At 34.7% G+C, this 22,956-nt stretch overlaps 1 protein-coding gene across 1 annotated transcript in view; it reads right to left on the bottom strand.

Annotated features, from left to right (window-relative positions):
* Ranbp21 (exportin-5-like protein Ranbp21) overlaps window positions 1–22,956 on the bottom strand; it is a 246,751-nt gene that overhangs the window by 96,119 nt on the left and 127,676 nt on the right. The window contains exons 15-16 of the mRNA XM_090376372.1: window positions 20,275–20,331; window positions 3,083–3,178 (exon numbers count right to left, since the gene is read on the bottom strand). Coding sequence (XP_090232498.1) covers window positions 3,083–3,178; window positions 20,275–20,331 — 153 coding nt within the window. The remainder of the gene's footprint in view (window positions 1–3,082; window positions 3,179–20,274; window positions 20,332–22,956) is intronic.

Below are 22,956 nucleotides of genomic sequence, written 5' to 3'. Positions count from 1 at the left end.
ATTTCATGATGTTACAACAGATGCTCGAAGGTTCCACGAGACGTGATGCATGCATGACACCGACGCAGCATGGATTGGTGGACACGGTCAAACACACCTGGAGTTTCTTTGACAGTAGCAGCAGCGCAAATGAGTTTCGCCATGAGATTCATTTCCGTCTCCACAGCCGATTCATACACGATAGATGAGTGCCCCCCACAGAAAGAAATCAAGGCTCGATAAATCAGGTGAGCATGGGGGCCAGGCAACGGGTCCACCACGGCCAATCCATCGATGCCCAAAATGCCTGTTCAAATGGTCACGAACACACTTTCCATAATGGGCAGGTGCCGCTTCATGTTGAAACCAAATGTTGCATCTCACATTTGCTGGAATATCGTCAAGTAACCCTGGTAGAACTTGTTCAAGAAAGATCCGATATTTAGCGGAGTTCATGTGGGATGGTAACAGGTATGGGCCGACTAAGCAGTCACCGACCACACCTGCCCACACATTTATTGCGAAGCGATGTTGTGATGCATGGGGGCGCACACCGTGTGGGTTTTCGTGAGCCCACACATGAGCATTGTACTGATTGAATAAGCCTTCCCGAGTGAAATAAGCCTCATCCGTTAACAAAACATAGGCTGGAAAATTCAAGTCTTGAACACTTTCTTGGAGAAACCACTGCGCAAAAGTCACACATGCAGGATGATCTTGGGGAGCAGTAACGGAACCCTTTGGAGATGAAAGGGGTGTAATGAATCGTCATGTCAGACACTCTGTACACTGCAACGAGACACTCCTAAGGCAGAGGCAACGGCACGTGTGCTGGTAGTAGGATTATTCTGGACAGCATTCAACACACTTTCTTCCATGGCGGGAGTTCGTGTCAAACGTGGTCTGCCCGCACTACTCCTGTTACCTCTAAATGACCCATAATCGCACAAATTTTGATGCACACGGGCAAACAAACGGTGGTCCGGTACATGTCTGTCTGGGAAGCGTTCTCCATAAATTCGTTGAGCGGCTCGTACATTGCCCTCTGCTAATCCATACACTAGGTGCATGTCTGCCAGCTCACAGTTCGTATATCGATGCATACTCTTCGTGCGGCGACTATTGCTTGAATGAGTAAACCAGAAATTTTCCTTCTCGCGAACTGATGAACAGCGCCATCTACCGACTTACTGTGACGTTTCCGGTTATGGGTTCCTATGTGATTCACATTCCTTTAGATGTTACCTACCTCCCCTAAACGTTTGTACCAATATTTTTGAGACACCCTGTATATTAAAAAGAAAGTTGATTCTAAATATTAACATTTTCACATACTTTTTTGGTCACATTCACTCTATGTGTTCAAATAAAAGCATATTAACAGCAAAGATGTTTTATTTTATGGATAAGGTTTCCCATTTATAATTTTCAACACTGTAACAAAAAAAAAGACAATGTTATTTTGATAAATAAGTTAAAAATAAGGAAAAGTCTTAAATTTGTGGAAAATCCTTATATGATAAAAAATGTATGTCAATATCAGCATAGCAAACTAATTAAATTAGAAACCCAATTTCTATTTCTTGATATACCTGCACATCATGATGCTAAAAGAATATTTAAACCTCAATTCTACAAGTTTCAATTTTCAAACAAAGACAGAATTTGTAGGATATGTGAAAAACTGCATTTTTCAAGATAGTTCAGCATCTTGCCATAGAGCAAAAAAGGCAAGTAGGCACTGTATTTTTCACTTTTATTATACTGAAGATGTTTTACCAATAGAATCAATGTTTTTTATATCAGGTTCAAGAAATTATCACATCAGCATTCACTGTTGAAAAACAAATGATGATGAAAACTGTTGAAAATCAAATTCTTTAAGAGTAACTATGGAAAATGGAAACTGGCAAATTCGCAGCACATTTCTTGACTGAAATTTTTGATTCCAACAGTGCAAATTTAGCATGCATAAGTTTAAAAACCAATCCTAAATGGTAGTTTCATAAATAATCAGGTATTTATTCCTATCTACCAAGGAATAATTAATGTCTGGTCTTTCCTATAAGAGAAAGACTGTAGAAAATAACACATTATCTATTGATCTTTACTTACATTCTCTAAAGATGGAGAAATCCCTTAATGATTAGCTGCTCAACTATCTTTAAACCTTTCAAATTCATTAATGATTATTAGGAGATTCTTATTCTGATGATTTACAGGGATTTTTCTGGCTTATGTTGTCCAATTATGGTAAACTGCTTTGGAAAAACAGAACTTCAAGTAGTCAATAACATTATTTCAACGGTATTCTTTGTAAGCTTTTCTTTTATAGAATATCTTCTACCTTTTCTACTTGGGCAGGCAGTTTTTACAGAGGCTGCTCAGTGCCTGTAATGGTTGCTAGTTCCTATCATTACCCATCTCAGCTGATTCTGAAGCAGCACAAAGAACCGCTCTTTCTTTCTTTTTTCCAATTCATACATCTCAATCTTCTTCTGGTGATCGCAGATCCTGTTCAGGGTTTTGTTGATGAAAGTATTTCGCCAAAACATCTAACAAAGTCATTTACAATAGTAAATCAGATTGAATTCTTTGTGATTTAATAAATCTTATTAAATAACTATCAAATCATCTTATAATGAAGTATAAATATATATTCCAATCAGCACATTTGCATATCAGATAATGCATGTTCAAGCTAATAAATATTTTGATAACAGAAAAACTTTGTTTAATCTTCATCCTTTTATATATCATCCAAGGAATAGTGGCACGCACTGTTTTGTTTGTTAACAAAGGTATTAATTAATGCAAATTATTAACATAAATAACCAAATAATTAAATTAATAATTTGAAAATTCAAATATCTTAAATTATTGTTAACTGAGAACTATTTGTGTGACTACACTAACAATTTTGTCAACACATGTCTTATTGTGTAGCTGACCCAGAGCATAAAAAGAATTTTTTTTTTTTTTTTTTTCAGATTTATTCTTATTAGTACAATAAGAAGACTGATGTTTATAAATACAAATTATTTTGATTACTCATATTAAAATTAAATATAACTGTCTTTTTCTTAGCAAAAGAGCTATTTACCCTGTCTAACACTGAAGGTAATGTTTCGGGGGCAAGTGTCAGGAACACAAAAAGTGCAGATATACAGGAGAGCACACATGATAAAATAACAGGATCCTGAAAAACCAAAATAAAAGAGAACAATTAAAACTAAAAGTACAGAGCATAATAAAGCTTTATCAAAAAAGTCATTTAAAAACTTGAATTATGAACATCTGAACTTCAATATCAAGCTCAGAGTAATACCCACTATGTAAATCTAGATCTGATAATACAAAATAAAATAAACATGCAGTTTAACTCAATAGGGTATACCTTTGGATTGAAAATATACATATCTCATATGCAGGTGAGATATATACAAGCATATATATGTTATTGGACAGATGAGATTGTGACAACAGTGGACCAGGAAGCATCACTTTGTGACAGGAAAAATTATGAAATCTACAATTAAGGATACAATGGCAGATTACTTTGAATGATATTATACGAAGCCACAATGCTGTTTTGTTAATTAGGATCTTGTCTGACCAATCAAGTAAGTATGAAGTAGTCATAAAGAAATTGGGTGCACCAGGAACAACTCTGATATAATTAGATTTTAGAAAGGATTCTTACATAGACCCACATGAACATTTCCACTTCCTACTTTGGCATTCATACCTCCAATAACAATTTACTCCTCTTCATTTTATTATATTCAATGCTTCTTTTACTTGTTCATTAAACTGATCCACCTCTCATCAGTATAATCTGCTGTTGGGGCATAAAGAGGTTCTCTTAATTTTACCACCACTATCCTCTCTGAGATGGGCCACATGCCTACTACACATTATGTAATTTTCTTCCTCATTATTAGAACTCAGGTTTAATTGAAAACTAATTCTGAATCCTTCCTTTTCAAATATGAAAACAAAGGAATCAGAAATGATTCTGACCATTCTAGTTTGTGCTATCCCAGTATATCAAGATTCATATTTCATGGTGCATAGTGGTCTAACATTCTGTGTCCTCTATTTTTCTTTCTTTAGGATTATATTCCTAATTAATTAAAATAAAACTTACACAGGGAAAAATAAAATGTCAGGGTATTTGTTTGATAATCTCTTTCCTCCCACCTCCAACATGAATATAATGTAAATATGTTTTGTCATTCCTATGATATTAAGCCTAGCAATACATAATTCACATCTTTGAAGCCGAATTCAGCATTTCCATTATAAAGAAATAGCTTCATTTTCATAATACATTATATAAATCTACACTTTTTATGCATGGGCTCCTCTGTATGCAAGATTTTTCACGAAGAAGTTTTTCAAGGTCACTTTGACAACATTTCAATTTGTTTATATACAAATTGTCTTGAAAATTTTCCAGTACATGCTGCCATTTTCTTTATATTTTAGCAGATGGCAGATAAAAATAGCTTTGAAAATCAGGGCATAACACCAGTTGGCCACTGTTGTCTAATTTTGGCTTACAAATGTCAAAATTGAAAAAATTCCCTGATATTGAGATCCAAATGCAATGGAATAAAATTAAATGATACATAAATAGATATGGGATGTTAATGCTTTAAGAAAAAAAGTAGATAGGTTATTTGTTTTATGCTTTTTTTAAAAAAATTCTGGTTTGATTTTGGACAATTTCCACTTACTACTTTGGCATTCATACCGCTAATGGTGGGCAATCTAGTCAAAGTAAGAAGCAATTAATATTTCAAATTAATATTCATGAAGAAACTCACTCCACAGGAAAATGACTAAGGGAACACACACACACACACACACACACACACACACACACACACACACACACACACACACACACACACACACACACACACACACACACACACACACACACACACACCCCTTGAGGATTGTTAAACAGCAAATAAAATCCACATTTTGGATATCATTTGCTGTTTAATATTTGTAATTCATGCAAAACAGAGCAATCGCTCTTTTTTTTTGTGGTACTGCTTTCAGTAAACTTTATAAATAACCATGAACTTTCCATTATTTGAGTATAGCTAAAAAAATACACTTAAAATGCAGTTGCAAAAATTTATCTTGGTTGCATGAAATTATTATAGTCAAACTTGGTTATAACGAGATCACAGCTGTAATGAGCAAAAAGCCATAATGATTTTAATTTACACGTACTCCCATACTCACTCACTGTTATAACGAGCTTACTACATGGATAGACTACAAATTTTGGTAACCGTGCAAACATTCTTAATTGCCCAGATAGTTGAAAAACACAATTCTTGGAATAGACAAAAATGAAAGAGGCGACTTAGCTTTTATGACCACCTGTATCGAATTAGGGGCTGGTTTATGACCTAACCTTGTCCTTTGGGGGATGGGGGAAGGGCTATATAATAGTGCAGGCATTAGCATTCCACTTGTAATTTTTATGGTCGCATTACCCTATTTTTTTTTTCTTAATGAAAATTTCAAACATGTATTAGAACCTATAGTACTTAGTACCATGCATGGGTTGGAAGTTGAGAAGACAAAGGAAGATATTTGTTGACAACAGATTTGAACTTTTGCAGACAAATTTTCAGGAAATATGTATGAAGGTAGGTTGTTCCAGAAAGCGGCAGTTGAATGAATAAACAAGAAAGATGAAAAGTTGGTTCTGTGAGTTTGGAGTTGGACAGTAAATGGATGTTGGCTGCTGGCGGCACGCGTTCGGACTGTTTTGAAAGAGAGAGAGAGATGGAATTATAAAGTCAATTCAGAAGAACAGTGTCCATGGAAGTATCTGTAGAAAAGGCATGCAGCAGAAACAGTACATCTATGAGACAGAGAGTGGACAGACTCTGTTAGAGATGAATCATTAATTAACTTAACTGCCCTCTTCAAAATGGAATCTAGAAGCCTGAGAGAGGTTTTGAGGGCACCGCCCCAGATGTGGGAACAATATTCCATGGTAGGGTGGATTTGCGATTTGTACAGAGTGAGCAGCTGTTTGGAAGAAAAGTAACACAGAGAGCATAAGAGAAAACCAAGTTTTTTAGATGCAGAGGAAGAAATATTTCTAATGTGCTTGTGCCAAAAGAGATTAGAAGTCAGGGTAATCCCCAAAAGAGATATATCATCTTGCCTAGAAATTGGAGTGTCACCAAAGATAAGTGTAGGAGCAGAAGAATACTTTTTGCGAGATATAAGACAGGACTGAGTTTTAGAAGGATTGAAATCAACTAAGTTCTCTTTGCCCCACTGGAGTTCGGCATTTAAGGAATTGGTAGCGGATATTCGAGAAGTTGAAGCTGATTGAGCAGGGCGAGGTTTCTCAAACTAGAAAGTGGAATGCAATGAGCTATCATTAGAAAAACTATGGATAGGATTTTAGGTCAATGGAAGGTCATTAATATACAAGAGGAAAAGAACTGAACTTTGGGGGGCACCAGAATTAGTGGAGAAGTTAGAAGATAGAGAGCCATCTACCATCACCCTCAGTGAACGGTCAGAGAGAAAACTGGATAACCAATTACAAAAAACAGTTGGCAAACCATAAGATGGAAGCTTGTTTACAAGACCTTTATGCCAAACATGATCGAAAGCCTTTGAGATGTCAAGAGCAACTGCTTGTGTTTCACTGAACTTTTCCATTGAATTTGTCCATAAATGGGTAACATAAGCCAGAATATCACCAGTGGATCGACACCGATGGAATCCATTCTGGCGATCGTTGATCAGACAGAAAGTTTCTAGGTAGTTTAAGAGTTGGCAGTTAATTGATTTCTCCATTACTTTAGAAAGAGTAGAAGTAATCGCAATGGGATGATAATTGGATGGGAGGGATTTGTCACCCTTTTTAGGAACTGGCTGGATACGAGCAAATTTTCAAGCAGAAGGAAAGATACCTTTGGAATAAGAAAGTGAAAAAAGGCAGCAAAGAACAGGAATAAGTTCAGGAGCACAGGTTTTGAGAACAAGTGGAGAAATACCATCAGGACCTGGAGCTTATTTAGCATCAAGATTTGTCAAAATCCTTCTGACATCCTTTTGATGGAAGACCACAAGAGGCATTGAATGGAGCATGTTGGGAATGGTGGGAGGTGTTTTGCCAAGATCATTAATACATGAGTTGGGAAAAAAATGGGATGCTAGCAGGTCAGCTTTATCCTTGGCTGAAGTGACAATAGAACCATTTGGTTTTGACAGAGGTAGGAGCAGAGATGGGCAAAAGTTGTGGCCAATAACTTTGGCAAGAGACCAGAATGCTCGGCTACCATTAGGGCAAGAATCAAGTTTTCTACTCTTAGCCTGTTCAAAATCTAGTTTGGACTGATTAATAACTGCTTTACAATTGTTGCGAGCACTGATGTAGGCAGAAAATTAAACTGAATAATTAGAAACAAGCCAATTACAATATGAAACATTCTTCTCTTGAACAGCCTTAGCACATTTATTGGAAAACTAAGGTTTAGATAAAGGATGCGATTTTAAGGTGGAGTGTGGAATAAAGGATATCATTCTTAACAGAATAATTTCACTGACACGATCCTAGGAAACGTTGACATTAGAAGTTTTGAAACAGTAATCTGACCCAAGAAAAGAAGAAAAGAAATCTCGCAGGTCATCCCATTTTGCATTCTTGTAATGCCAAACAACACCAGGTTGGGAATAGCTATGAGATAAAGGCCCCACTGGAGAAGAGACAATCACCAAGTTGTGATCTGTGATGCCTAAAGGATCAACTCTCTTCAACAGTGTACTTAGAAGGAAACGATCGAGTGTGTTGGCTGTATGGTTAGGATTATCCGGTATTCTGGTAGGTAAATGAACAATCAGTGCGAGGTCATTAGTAATTGTAAAAGTCTCAGCATCTCGACCAGCTGGGTTTGTGTGACTAGAAAACGGAAGCCAGCTGGAGTTGTGAACATTAAATCACCAAGGAAGATTATCTCGCTGTTAGGAAAGTTGGACTGGAGAAAGTCAAGTTGCAAAAAGAGGAAGTCAAAGAGTTCTGAGTGATTAGTGGAGTTCGGAGAACTGTAGAGACAACAGATGAATTTGAAAGAATGAGGTAGAGAGATTTTAAGCCAGAGAAGATCGAAAAGAGGAGATTCCAAATTACCAAATCTCTGACAGGGAATATTGGAATGGATAGATACAAAAGTACCACCTCCGAGGCGAAAGGAGTCATACAGTGAATAATTTGGGCAACTGAGATGAGCAGTGGTTGAATCATCTGATAACTGAGATTCTGTCAGAAAAAGTACATGGGGTTTGAAAGACTGTAAGCAGAAATGGATATCGCTGAGATTGTCTTGTATTCACCAAAGCATAAATTTATTTCAGGACTTCTAAGAATTTTGGAAATGACAATTGTTTGTATGCAGATCACTTTACTGTCAATTTAAAGTAAAATCAGTTAGAATCGAACCTTTCTTTTGGAAACATGTCTATTTAACAAAATAAAGTGTCTGTCGATTCACGAAAAAGTCAATTATTCATGAGTTAAAATGTGGTGCAAAAAATATTGAAGTACATAAAAAGTTTTCTTTGTCCACTTCAACAGTATCAACATTGTGGAAGAATAAACATGTTTGCATATCAGCACTGGAAAAGAATACAACCAGAAAAAAAAAAAAAAATTAGAAAGTGTGAGGTTACAAGCGTTCATGAAGCATTGCTTCAATGGTTCACTATACAAAGAAGTGCTGGATTTTTAACAGACGGTCTGATCTTGAAGGCTCAAGCGGGAAAATTTGCTAAACAATTTGGGCACGACAATTTTGTATGTAACAATGGTTGGCTGGATTGATTTAAAAACTGACATAACATTGTTCATGCAAAAATTAGTGGAGAATCTTAATCTGAAGATCCAATAATGGCAAATGAATGGATTGCCCATGTTTGGGCAGAAATCAGGAAAGATTTCAATGACGAAGACCTCTACGATGCCGACGAAACAGGAAATTGTGTTTCTTATTAATTAGTATTGTTTTTCATTATGGAGAAATAAATTGTGTTTAGTATTAAGTGTATGGTTTTAAAATTACAGACAAATAAATTGTTTAATATTAAGTGTATTGTAGTTTATACAAACATATTAATATAAATAATATGTAGGTATATACTAATATTATTTTTTCTCTTTCTCTAATATTTCTTTTGTTTTTTGAATTATCTTTTTATCAAGTTATTGAGAATTAAAAAGAAAAAAAAAAAAAAAAAAAAAGGAGGTAGATTTAACTCATTACTGATATTGTGAGTAATGGTTATAATGAGGAAATTTTGTCGGTGCCTTGATGCTCGTTATAACAAAGTTCAATTATTTTTTATTTTTATTTTTTTATACCTACTAATAAATATCTATAGGAATACCTCGCATAGCATGGTTTTGAACAGCATAGGTTTCGCTATAGTGCGATTTACAAATTGAAAAAAAATTAACTGCGTTATGCACCAATACATTTGATATGTATGTATGCATTATAATGCTAGCACATAGGCCAATGCATTATGGATTCAAGGCCATGCTGACTGTTGTCGCAACTCCCATTATACACGGACTCTGCTAGCATTCATACATTAGTAAACACTCTAGATTCCGAGCGGTGAGGTCGTTCACTGCGAGTAAGCTGTACAAATATTTTCCGCTGTGTATTTTTATTAAAGATTATTTTTTAAAAATGTTACACCTTTATATGCAAATATGAGTGGAAAGAAGAAATGCAAGGGTGCTGAGAGTTCTAGGTCCAAACATTGAATGAGGTATGAAAGTAAGGCAGGCGTTGCAAAATGACATTCGATGTTATAAAGAGATGTATGCAGATAAAAAGAAGAAAAAAACTGTGCAAACCAAGCTGATCAGTTATTTTTCAAAATAAAAATACAGCACATACTTCACTTATATTCTTTTGGTATGTACATACTGCAATAAAAATCATTTGTGCTGTACTTACTAGTATTTTTCATTTTTATCATTTTAATTTATTTTTTTGCAAAAACTTCATGTGCATCAATTTATGGTAAACAAACACCTATATATTTTTGCAACTCGACCCATATAATCAAATTGTCAGAACTCATTACATTAAAATACATACTAATAATACCTCGATCAGCGCGGTTTCGCATAGTGCGGTATTTTTTTGGCACGAATTAATCGCGCTATGCAAGGTATTCCTGTACTTACAGAAAAGATTAACCAAAGAAGCTGTTTGAAAGGAAAATATTCAATATTGAAAGGAAGAAAATGAGTGGAACTCCTGGAGCAGCTACCACAAATTAATCTTTTCAGTAAGTATGGATTTAATTAACAAGCACTAAAAATAGATTTAATTCCACACATTAAGGTACAATTTCACAATTGTAATCAAACATACATTTTCCCAGCTGTTCCCACACACACACACTGAGCATTCTCTCTCTCTCTCTCTCTCTCTCTCTCTCTCTCTCTCTCTCAGCTGCTCTAAAGTAATGCCAAACTGATCACCAGTTCATACAAGCACTTTACAGCCATCACTCTACAACTGTAATTAGCAAGAGTATTTATGAAATTTACTGAAAGAGCATCAGTCCTAAAAAAAAAGAGAAATGCTATCCTTCTTAACATGCATTACAAATATCAAACAGTAAATAATATTCCAAAATATGGACAGCCTCTCTCTTTGAGAAGTTATGTACAATTATACATAATAAACAACATAGTGCTTGTTTTAATCTAGAGCTTTTATACATTGATCTGCATGACTATTATGGTGGCAAAAAATCAAACAGCAATCTTTGATATACATGAGAAATTAAAAAAGGTTTCACATACCATATTGTGAATTCCTTAACATAATATATTTTATATTACAAACAATTGAGGGAAAAAAAAAAAAAGGTCTATAAACTCTTACAAATTAAAGATCTAAATTTACACATAAAATATAAAAAGCTTAGAACAGAAGTTAGAAAACTAACCAGAAGAATCTGGCGAGATGACTGTGATAAATTTGTTAAATCCTTAGAATGTGATATCACAGGCCCACAAAGAAGAGGTTTCAAAATTTAAGAAATTACAACTAGACACAAATACAAATGATTAAATAAAAACCAACTCCATTTCTCAAGCAGAAAGCAAGAAACACTATTCCAAACTATGGTATAGCCCTGGAACTAGGGAAGAGTGGGAAGATAAAGAAAATATAACAATGGAAGAACTAGAATTAATATTACAAAAAAAATCAAAAAATGGAAAAAGCCCAAGCATAGACAATTTGAATGTAGAATTATTTTAATATGGTGGCACCTTACTGAAAAATGCACTATTAAAATTATTTAACATCATATGAGATCATCATCATCATCATCAGACATTTTCAATCCACTGCAGGATGAAGGCCTCTCCAGCAACTTTCCAGTTCCTTCTGTTTTGAGCACTGGCCATCCATTTACTACTCAAAAACTCATGAATTTCATCTATCCATCTCCGCCTTTGTCTTCCAGGTTTTCTTCTAGCTCCTCTTGGGTACCATTCTGTTATTTTCTTAGTCCATCTGTCATCATGTCTTTGAGCTATGTGTCCTGCCCAAGACCATTTTAGTTCTTTAGTTTTGATAAGAATGTCCTTTACTTGAGTTTGCTGCCTAATCCATGTGTTTCTCTTCTTATCTAACAGTCTGATTCCCAATATAATTCGTTCCATTCTTCGCTGTGTAGTTCTTAGCTTCTCTTCCATTCTTTTGGTGAGTGCCCAAGTTTCACTTCCATAAGTCATGGTGGGGAGTATACATTGATTCATTATTTTACGTTTCAGACAAACTGGGATATTGCTCTTCAGTATGTGACTATATTTCCTGAATGCTATCCATCCAAAATTTATTCTTCTCTTGACTTCCAGCCATTTATCATTATTACAGCTAATAACTTGTCCCAGATAAGTATATGACTCCACCTTTTCAATTACTGCTCCTTCAATCATTATTTCCCTTTCCGTGGCATACTTTTTCATCATTACTTTTGTTTTAGCCATATTCATCTTTAGTCCAAAATCCTTACTAACTGTGCATAACTGATTAAGATTTTCCTCTAATTCTTTGGGATCGTGGCTTATGACCACAATGTCATCTGCAAATCGTAAATGGTTTAGGTACTCTCCGTTCACATTGACTCCTTTCTGCGACCAGTCTAATCTTCTGAAAGCTTCCTCAAGGGCAGCAGTAAACAGCTTCGGAGAAATTGTGTCTCCTTGTCGAACTCCTTTCTCGATTTTAAATTTGCTACTGTCTTTGTCTAGTCTAATAAAGGATGTAGCACTCTCATATATTTTCTTCAAAATCATAATATATGGAGTATCTATGCCTTGTCTTTCCAGTGCCTGAAACATTGCCTTATGCTGTATGGAGTCAAACGCCTTTTCATAATCCACAAATGCCAGGCATAATGGTGTTTTATATTCATTTGCTTTCTCCATTAGCTGTGATATTACGTGAAGGTGATCCATAGTTGAGAATACTGTCCTAAAGCCAGCTTGCTCTTTCGGTTGATTCTCATCAAGTATTCTTTCTAATCTGTTAGTAATGACCCTTGTGATCAACTTGTAGATATGGGATAACAAGCTAATTGGTCTATAATTTCCAATTTCTCTCCTTTCTTATGCAGCAAAACTATGATTGCATTATTCCACTGCTTAGGCATCACACCTTTTCTAATGCACTTTGTGAAGAGCCTTGCCAGTTTTTGTGTTATGTCTCTTCCTCCCAATTTTAACAACTCTACAGTAACTTCATCTTCCCCCGGGGCTTTCTGATTCTTCATTTTCTTCAATGCATGTTCTACCTCATCAGGAAGAATATCGGGTATGTCGTATGTGTTGCTACTTTGCAATCCATGTTCCCCACTGCTGGTATCATTCCCTCGCTCCTTGTATAATTCTCTATAGTAGTCTTCTGCTATTTGAATTATGCCTTCTCTGCTGTTTATAAGTACACCATCGCTATTCTTCAGTTTCAGTATCATTTGTCTTTCTGTATTACGGCTCATGGCTGCTGATTTAAATCCTTTGTTTTCCCTTAATGCCTGTTCTACTTTTCTTGTGTTAAATCTTCTTATGTCCTCTCTGAGTCTCTTTCTAATGGCTTTGCATAACTCAGTATACTCAATTTTCTCCCTGTCAGTGTTTTTCTTGCTCTTCATTTGTCGTCTTTGGTTCATCATGAAAAGTGTTTCTTGACTAATTTTTTCTTCTTTGGATTTCTGTTTCCCTATAGGTTTCTTGGGCTTTATCACTTTCAGAAAGTTGTAATATTCCTCATCGATATCTTGGTCCTGAGCAGTCTGCAGAAGCTCAAACTTGTTCTTAAGTTCCAGTACATACTGCTTTTTCTCCTCCTCTGTTATTTCAAAGACCTTTGTATTATTTACTCGAGTCAGTTTTTTCCTTTCCTACATGTATATCAAGTGTACATCTTACCATTCTGTGATCACTTCCAACATTTACCTTATTCAGGACGGTAACGTCATTCACAATATATCTTCTGTTAGTGAGGATGAAGTCGATTTCATTAGTTGTTAATCCATTTGGACTCTTCCATGTCCACTTTCTGTTCACCCTTTTCTTGAAAAAAGTGTTCATTACTGACAGTCCTTGAGATTCTGCAAATTCCACAAGTCTTTCACCTCTTTTATTTCTTTCACCAATTCCAAAATTTCCTATAGTTCCTCTTTCTGCGCTGTTTTGCCTTTTTCCAACCTTAGCATTGAAGTCCCCCATAATAATAGTGTAGTGGGTTTTCTGCTCATCTAGAAGACTCTCAATTTCAGTGTACATTTCTTCAACCTCTTCATCATCATGGCTCGATGTTGGTGCATAAATCATTATAATCTTTAGCTTGTACCTCTTAGAAATCTTGAATATTAGTCTTGACACCCTTGGTGATGTACTTTTGAATTCCAAAATGTTGTTTTTAAAATCTTTATGGACCAGAAACCCAACTCCACCTTCACTCCTTTCACTGTTTCCATTGGTGTACAGCAGATTTCCACTTGATAAACTTATAAGTGATTCATTTCTTCTTCTTGTTTCAGCCAAACCGATGATATTCCAATTCACATTTTCTAATTCCTTTTCCAGCTCTAATATCCTGTCTTCACCGATGAGTGATCGTACGTTATAACAGGCTAAGTTCAATTTCCGTGCATGGCAGCCTGGTCGTACCCAGAGATTCTTAGCACTCTCTGCTTCCACTCTGATCCTCTCGCTGCCGTAAGAGGGAGAGTGAAAGCTGCTGGGGACTGAGGGCCATTTGTATTGTTGTGCTCTCATTGCTGGAGGGTTTGTTCTTTTCCTCTTCACGCTGACCAGGCGTCTTGAAGAGAACCACTCTACATGTTCGTTGCCACCTAAGTGACGTAACAGGGCTTACCATCGAGGTGTGCATGAGTGGATTTTAGGGAGGCAGGCCAACCGGACTTCTACTAAATCTTCTGTAATAGAGAGATATTGGATCCATCAGTGTTTTAGGCTGAGTGTCTGATAACACACAGGATACCTGTTCCCCTCTAAGCCCCCTCATATGAGATAGGCAATAGATACTCAAAGATTGGAAAACAGGAATAGTAATCAATTTACATTAAAAAGGCTCCAGAAGTAACCCTAACAATTACAGAGGGAAAGCACTGCTATCAACTGCATCAAAGCTATAATCTAATATACTAAAGAATAAACTTAATAAATATAGTGGACAATTTTTAGAAAAAGGACAATGTGCATTCAGAAAAGGAAGAAGTACAATAAATGCCATTTTTTCATTATAACAAATTTTGGAGAAAAGAAGAGAATTTAAGCTACCAACATTTCTGTTATTTATTGATGAAAAGCATATGACTAGGTAAACCGGGAAAATCTTTGGCAGATTTTATACGAATAAAATATCCCAACTCTGGAAAGCGATGCAAAGTTTATATAAAGACTCAAAAGTTTGCATAAAATATTCTAACGGCCAACTATCAGACTCAATTAACACTAATAAAGGAGTCAAACAAGGATGTGGACTATCACCAAATTTATTTAATATTTACATCAATAAAATCATTAAATAATGGAAACAAACAGTTAACAATGGAATACAGTTGAATAACAGGAATAAAATCCAAACTATATTATATGCTGATGATTGAGTTATAATTGCAAAATCGGAAGATGAACTACAGATAGCAGTTAATGAACTGAATAAAGAAGGCAAAAAGTATGAGATGAAGATCACCTCAAAAACAAAATCAATGGGATTAGGTGGAAAAAACATACTAAGAGTCAAAATTGTTACTAATGACAAAATAATAGAACAAATATTTAATTTCACCTATTTGGAAATTTAATATCAAATGAAGGGAAAGATATCACACAACTACAAAAATATAACAAAATGAACAGAATGATTTAACACCACTTTGGAAAACAAATGACAACTGAAACAAAATGATTGCACAACATTACTTCAAAATCATCAGCCCTCTTTTACAGTTGTGAGACTTTGGTAATATAAATAAGAAAGATGCACAAAAACTAGGAGCAGCACAAATGAGATTTTTAAGACCATTATTAAGCTTTACAAGGCTAGACCATCACAGAAATTCAGATATTTGTGAGAAATTAAAAGTAAATAATATAGTAGATGACATAAAACGGTATCAGAAAAATGGATCAGTCACATAGAAAGAATGAACCCAAATCGGATCCCAAAATTTACATTTAACTACAAACCCACAGGCAAGAGATATGTAGGCTGACCGAGACAACGATGGTGAGATCAAGACCACCTCCAAGTGCCACTACAGAACAGAACAGGTCTTAAAAGCCAGATCAAGTTCATGATGATGATGAATATATTTTAAATTCTCCAATTCTAATGCAAAAGTATATTTACTCTGAAGCATAATCGTTATCACCCTCACCCTCTCTTTCTCTCAAATTGAGCACATACAAGTGGTGCCTTGAAGATGCCTACATTGAAAAATTACGTGTTATTAATTTGAATAATTTTTATTGTTAACTACCAGTGTATTTCCATAGATAAACAAAATGGATTAAATTTGCATCCATAACGCAAGTAACAGTTACATGAATTCTCCACAATTCTGCAAGCAATTTTAGGGAGGTAAACAGAATTGCAAAATTCAAAGGACGACATACATATAATGATACTATATGCAGTACTTTAATAAATTTTTGTTATAGCTCCATTCAATTTCATTATAACGATGTTTGTCTGTAGGTTGATTTCAGTATTATTTTTAAATTAAACAAGCTTTTCACAAATCATGGGACCCAATTCAGACTTTGAATTTCATTGTAGATGTATTTTGAATAATCTGTACTAAAGTGCATTAAAACCTTATTGTTAGTTGGAGAATGTACTTCAAAATACACCAAATTTAATAATCCAATAGCAAATTAACAAGGATATACTATATTATTTTTGTTGAGGCCCTTAAATGTGTATCAGAAACTTTTAGAACGTGTTCTAACACCTATTTGCCTTAAATCATTAAGAATTATTGATGCCTTTAGGTTACAAGCAGAGTGTACATGTAATGAGCTGGTGCAATGTACAGGGCCTCCAGATAGGGGGGGGGGGAGTAAACACCTATGACATTCTTATATCAAATAATTGATGAAAGAGAAAGTATTTTGTTTCTGTTTATTAACTGTTGCTTTCATTGTTCCACTTATTCCTAGTAACAGTTAAGAAACAGAAACAAAATAAATACTTTCTCTTTAAGTTGTACACATAAAAAGTAAAGTAAAGTGCAGCCATTATCAACCCACTGCAGGATGGAAGCCTCCTCAATAATTCATGCTGAGGGAAATGGACCATAATCTGCCACGCTGGTCCAGTGCGGGTTGGCAGATCGACCGTATTCAGCAGTCAGGGGCTTGAACCCCGGTCTACTCAAAGAGCGTGTGCTTCTGCACTCCCGCTCCTGACCACTTGGCTACGGAGGCCCTTGTACACATGATAGCATCCAATTAACCAGTTTTGCATTGTCTTTACTTATTGCTACCATCCTTATATTAGGAGAGAATTATTTTATTAGGTTCATTTTTATTTATCCATTGACTTCACTTTCCAGGGCATAATATTCTTATGCACTTTAATAAAATAATATATATTACAGTTATCCATAGTAGCATTTCTTTACGTTTACATTGTGGTTGGGTCTTGGTTTAGTTTGTGATGCAATCTTCCCCTCCCTACACCCTCTCAAGTAGTATAAAAGCTATAAATATTCAAATAAGTTGCTTTGTGCACCTAATTGAAACACTGTCTACCAGTCATTAATGTAATAGTTTTCTGAAAAGAACAGATTCAATGACCAACTTTTTCCTATTCTTTATTATTTATTTATGGATTACATGGGTGGTTTATTCTGTAGGCATAACATTTCATAGTTTTGGATGTGGCCATTTTCTTTAATAGCTGGCTAAATTTTATTTCATTGGCATTATTTTAACTCTTGGTTATACTGATCCCATTAATTTAATTTTAAAGGTGGTTATTTTTTTTATTTTTATTATTAGTCCACAGTTATGCCATTGCTTGTTATGTATTGTGCTTTCACCATCCACTTACCCTTTTATTCATAACTTCTACTCTATCTTTGTTGTATTATTCCTGCTTTTCTTTGGCGTATTGCACAACTTCTGCCTGGTTATATTGCTGGACTGTTCAATATTTTACAAGTTTCAAACTGGACCAGTACCTTCAATGGCTGTTTAAATATGCTTTTATTAGTATTATTTTTTCACCTGTTACACCTCTCTAAATTTTGTCCAATCTGCAGTTTTGCATGCTGTTGTTATAGGGTTTTAGGAGCATCAGTGACTATATTGTTCCGTGTATATTGCCTGTAAATTGAATGTGTTCTGAGGTCAATTTTCTGTTTGCTGGATGAAAAACAAGTTTCCGGGAGGGAAAAACCCGAGACCAACTAACTCAGCCACATTGCAAAAAAAAAAAAAAAAAAAAAAACCAAAAAAAAACAGGACCATAAAAATTTCTCACGTCATCGATGGGACTCAAACTCAGGGTCTTTTCCACCCGGTATGGGGAAGGATAACAATCCTACCAACACGAGGGCTTGCATGCTGTTCTATTTTCACTTATCTCCTCACTTATTCCACGTATATTCAGCAATATTTAGCCTGTGCTGCTTTGCATGGGCTAGTATCTTGTATTTTATTTTTTGATTATTTCTTCCATTTCCACTTATTTTTTGGTTTGGCTTTCTGCTTAGTATTACATTCTTTAGATTATATATATAAAATCACTTTATTACTAAAACAATAATAAATAAATACAAATCATATCCCAGTAAAGAATCTCAGAGGGCCGTTTACAATAAGAACTATAAAGCTGCAATGACAACAGAGGCTTTGGAATAATAAACCTACCACCTCTGAAACAAATTACAACTATAGCCACTTTCAAATATTACCAGCACTATTCCAAACAACATGAGCCTTCTGCATACGTGCCATTAAATGCACATTAAACACATAAAAGATACAGAGCCTTATTATTATTATTATTAACCATATGGTGCAAGGAAGCCTGAGGCTTATGCTGCACCAGCCAAAAAAAATTTCTGAATTATCCTGAGAGAGAGAGAGAGAGAGAGAGAGAGAGAGAGAGAGAGAGAGAGAGAGAGAGAGAGAGAGAGAGAGAGAGAGTGAGTGAGTGAGTGAGTGAGTGAGTGAGTGTCAGAAGTAGAAGGGAATCACCAAGAAAAAGAATGATGATATCCAGCTCAGGACCCTGGGTGTGCCAAGCCCATACTCACCAGATGTGAGCCCCTGTGGTTAATTTTCATGTTATATGGTTCATTGTGTCATATGCTTTGCCTTGTTGTTCCTTGTGCCACAGTTTATACTTCTGAATAATTCTAACAATGTCATGTGATATTGATTGTGAATGACTAATTGAATTCTCTTGGATTGTTTCATGACTGTGTTATGCATGCAATATGTATTTGCCAGTTCTTTCTAGGGGCCACGTTTTAATAAAAATTTATATAAAAATAATAATAATAAATAATAGTGAACATCTTCTGCCCCCTCCAAGGGGCTGCTGGGTATATGTAAGGGTCAGCAACAGTTTTCTCAAAGATTTTAAAATTACAACCTGCCAGTGAACTGTAGTTATGCAGTACATCTGGCAGTCAAGATGCAAGATACTGTTTAAATATTGGCTGTCAACACATAAAAGATACAGAGCCTGCAACAAATAATAAAAATGTTCATAATCCTGAAAGCATAAAACTACGTTATGGAAACATTGTTTGCCTTAACATTACCTCATTTAATTTAATGTATTCACTGCCACATTACTGAAGTGGACTACCATATATTATAGACAGGGTCCAAGGAAATCATGCACATTATAACAGACACCAACATGAACAATGCTGGTGGAAGATTTTTTGCAAATGTACTGTTAAGAAAGTTTTTCCTGAAAAAAAAAAAAAAAAAGTCTCAAACACTGGTTTTTGCACTAATAATGAAGAAAAACGGCTATATAGAAGACAGGCTGTAAAGAGAGCTATGTATATATAACTGAATATTGTAGAACAGAAATTAATGTAATTTGAATAACTTTTTTAGCCATATATAAAAATAATCATAATACGGGAAATTTAAATGAAGCAATAAAAAAAAAGCAAAACAAATGATACTTTTATTAATTGCATTTGCATGCATAAATCTTGATACTACTAACACACCTAAATTGATTTTGCTATACCAGTTTATTTGACTATTTTTGAAATTTGTATATTACATAATTATTAAAAATTTCTGACCATTACTGGACATTACCAATTTCCAATTCTATGAAAATACAACTGGTGGTATTTAATTTTTCTTTATCTGCATGTAAGCTAGATTGTAAAACATGTTACTTATTTCATCATTATCTATTTTATTCTAAACAAAAATAATTTATTGCTTTTGACCACTAAGGCTTTAATACTGAATGGTATTTAAACATTACACATTTCATTTTTCTCTTCAAAATCTTTCAGAAGAGATGGAATCCAGATGGGATTGTTTCTGTAGATTTCTTTCAATATCTGAATCTACAGAAATTTTTAGTTATTTCAAATTTTTTTATATAATTTGTTGAATAAAGTTAATAATGTACAATTTATAACTCAAAAAATTAAACAGCACAGATATTCAAAATTTTTGCATACCTTTGTTTCATAATTTAGAACAGTCTTCAAAAGTTCAATCCCTTCTTTTGAAGATGGCTAGAAAAACCAAATTTTTTAAATTTATCTGCATGTAAGCTAGATTGTAAAATACATTTATACAGCCTATTCTTTAGTAAATTAATCTTCTTATAAAGACATTAACACAGCTCAAAGAACTAATATAATCAAAATGTATTTTCACCACTGCAAATAAACTATTTAAAGCATCCAGCCTTGTGTCCTAATTGTATCAGCTGATATGACTAGAGCTGCAACTCACAGTATCATTTCTGGGTAGGATGAGGATATGTTATCAGCTTTAAAATTAATCCTGTAAAAAAAAAACATTCTAGAACCTAAGTGATGAGTAATGTTACTGTTTTGGAGTTAAGGATTTGTAGTTTTTTTTTTTTTTTTGTTTTTTTTTAAATAGATTTATGATGTAATAGAATTTGTTCTACAGGTGAAATTAAAGGCTCTGTATTAACTTTTGAAATTATACACACCTTATTTTGTAACTTTTACATCATTAAGTTTAAATAAGAATCAAAAACTGACACTAATTCTTATTAATATAAATCATACAGAATATATTCTTACAGTATTTAAATTAATATTTACCAGAAAAATTAAATAAAAAATATAAAAAAAATTATATATTGCACCTTAAAGCATTGAATAATGGGATTAAATCTAAAGCACATGCACTTAATCATATTTTGTGACCTGTCTTGCAGCTCAGCAACATAAGTTAATGCATATATCCTCAAGATTAGATCTGAATTATACTTAGTTCCAACTATTTTTAACATTCTCAGATGTAAAAATTTTTACCTCTCAGCTGTGAGCAAAATTTCCAAATGTTAATGCTTACATGATTAGGCATGTACAACTGCCCTTTCACTCAGCAGTATAAAGAAAGATGTTTACATTTCTAAAAAAAGTTATCATATTAAAGACAGCCTGAAGCTTTCTGTCTCTAGACTTACAAAGACTTGCATTTTAAGTTTCCCCCTGCTATGTATAATGTAACAGATTATGTATGGACTACAAAAAAATTAGCATTCACTGTTGTGTAAAAATTTTTTTTTTCAACACATTTCATATTGAATAACATAACATAACATTGAATTTTCATAACAAACAATTTTCAGATGTATATATTTTAGTTTTATCATATAAAGATAGTAAAAGTTATCAATAAAGCTGTTAAATGCAGTTAAGTGTACTGTCAGGGAAAGAGGAAAGTATTATAATGAGATTGGTTGTTGGATTTTATTGGCGCATTAGCAACTAAGGCTATAATGTGCCAAAACCAGGTGATATATAAAAATTTAAATTTCACTGACCTAATTACTTAGGTCACCATGTCAAGATATAAAATAACAAAGGTATAAAATGTAGAAAAGATAAATCAATAAAGAAATAACAATAATATGCCAATTTTAAATACAAGTAAAAACCTTTATTGATTTAAAATAGCTAAAAACAGCAGACACATTGTCATTGTCGGATAAAATCTGACTGAGTGTATAAGGCTCAGTCAGATGATTAAAAGCGGTAAAACGGATATTGCTAAAATCTGGACAGTCAATTAAAATGTGTCTGATTGATAAAATTGTGCCACAGGACTCACACATAGGAGGATCATCAGCCCTCAGCAAAAATGAATGAGTCAAATGACTATGTCCTATGCGGGTCCGGGCAAGAACAACTTTCTCCTTATGATTCCTGTGCAGACTAGACTGCCACGATTCAATTACAGGCTTTATACGATATAATTTATTCGTAGTCTGTCTATTTCACGAATCTTGCCATTGGGAGTATATCTTCTGGTGTATTATTTGCCTGTAGGACTGACAGGCAGCGATTATTACTGGAAATTGCTGATTTGGGTGCGGTGTCAGTCAAATCTTTTCCTCTAATCCCAATGTGGCTGGGAATCCAGCAGAAGCGGATATCATATTCATGTTCATGGAGAAAGTGAATCTTCTGCTGAATGCAAGACAGAACTGGATGAGAATTATATCTCACAGTTATTAAAGCCTGTAACACACTGAGAGAGTCGGAATATAAAATGAACCGTTGGTATTGGCATTTACTAATGTGATCCAAGGCTAACTCTATAGCGTGCAGCTCTGCAGTAAATATGCTGCATTCAGAGAGAATCTGCTCTGACGTAGTGGTGTCTGTAAAGACAGCAGCAGATCCCACATATGATTCCAACTTCGAGCAATCTGTGTAAATTGATGTGAAGTCAGAATGTTCAGCTCGGTGTGCTAATAAAGTTGCAGGTAGAGAGATGATGGCGTGTCCGACTTTCCTCAATTTCTAAGGGACAAGTCGCATGCTGGAACATGAGCATGCCAGGGTGGAAGGGGTTGCTTTGGTGTTTGGGCAACCTTGTCTACCTTGATCTTAAGTTTTTTGAGTAGCTCTTGGAGACGAATACCAAAAGGACGATTGGCAGTCTTAAGGGTGTTGTACAAATTTTCCCATCGTGGCCATGTAGGATGGTGTGGCAGGGATTTCAGTTTTAAAGCGTACTTTCGAGACAACTGCTTACGTCTAAGCGATAATGGTGGTTCGTTTGCTTCGACGTATAAGCTGTGGACAGGAGATGTTCGATATGCTCCAATAGCGATGGGGAGAGCCTGATGATGGACAGGATCCAGCCATCGA

The sequence above is a fragment of the Mastigoproctus giganteus genome, chromosome 6 (assembly GCF_048544385.1).
Source record: "Mastigoproctus giganteus isolate SK-2022 chromosome 6, ASM4854438v1, whole genome shotgun sequence".
Classification (NCBI taxonomy): Eukaryota; Metazoa; Arthropoda; class Arachnida; order Uropygi; family Thelyphonidae; genus Mastigoproctus; species Mastigoproctus giganteus.
The sequence above is the reverse complement of the archived record's forward strand: the minus strand, read 5'-3'. Positions and strand labels throughout refer to the sequence as shown.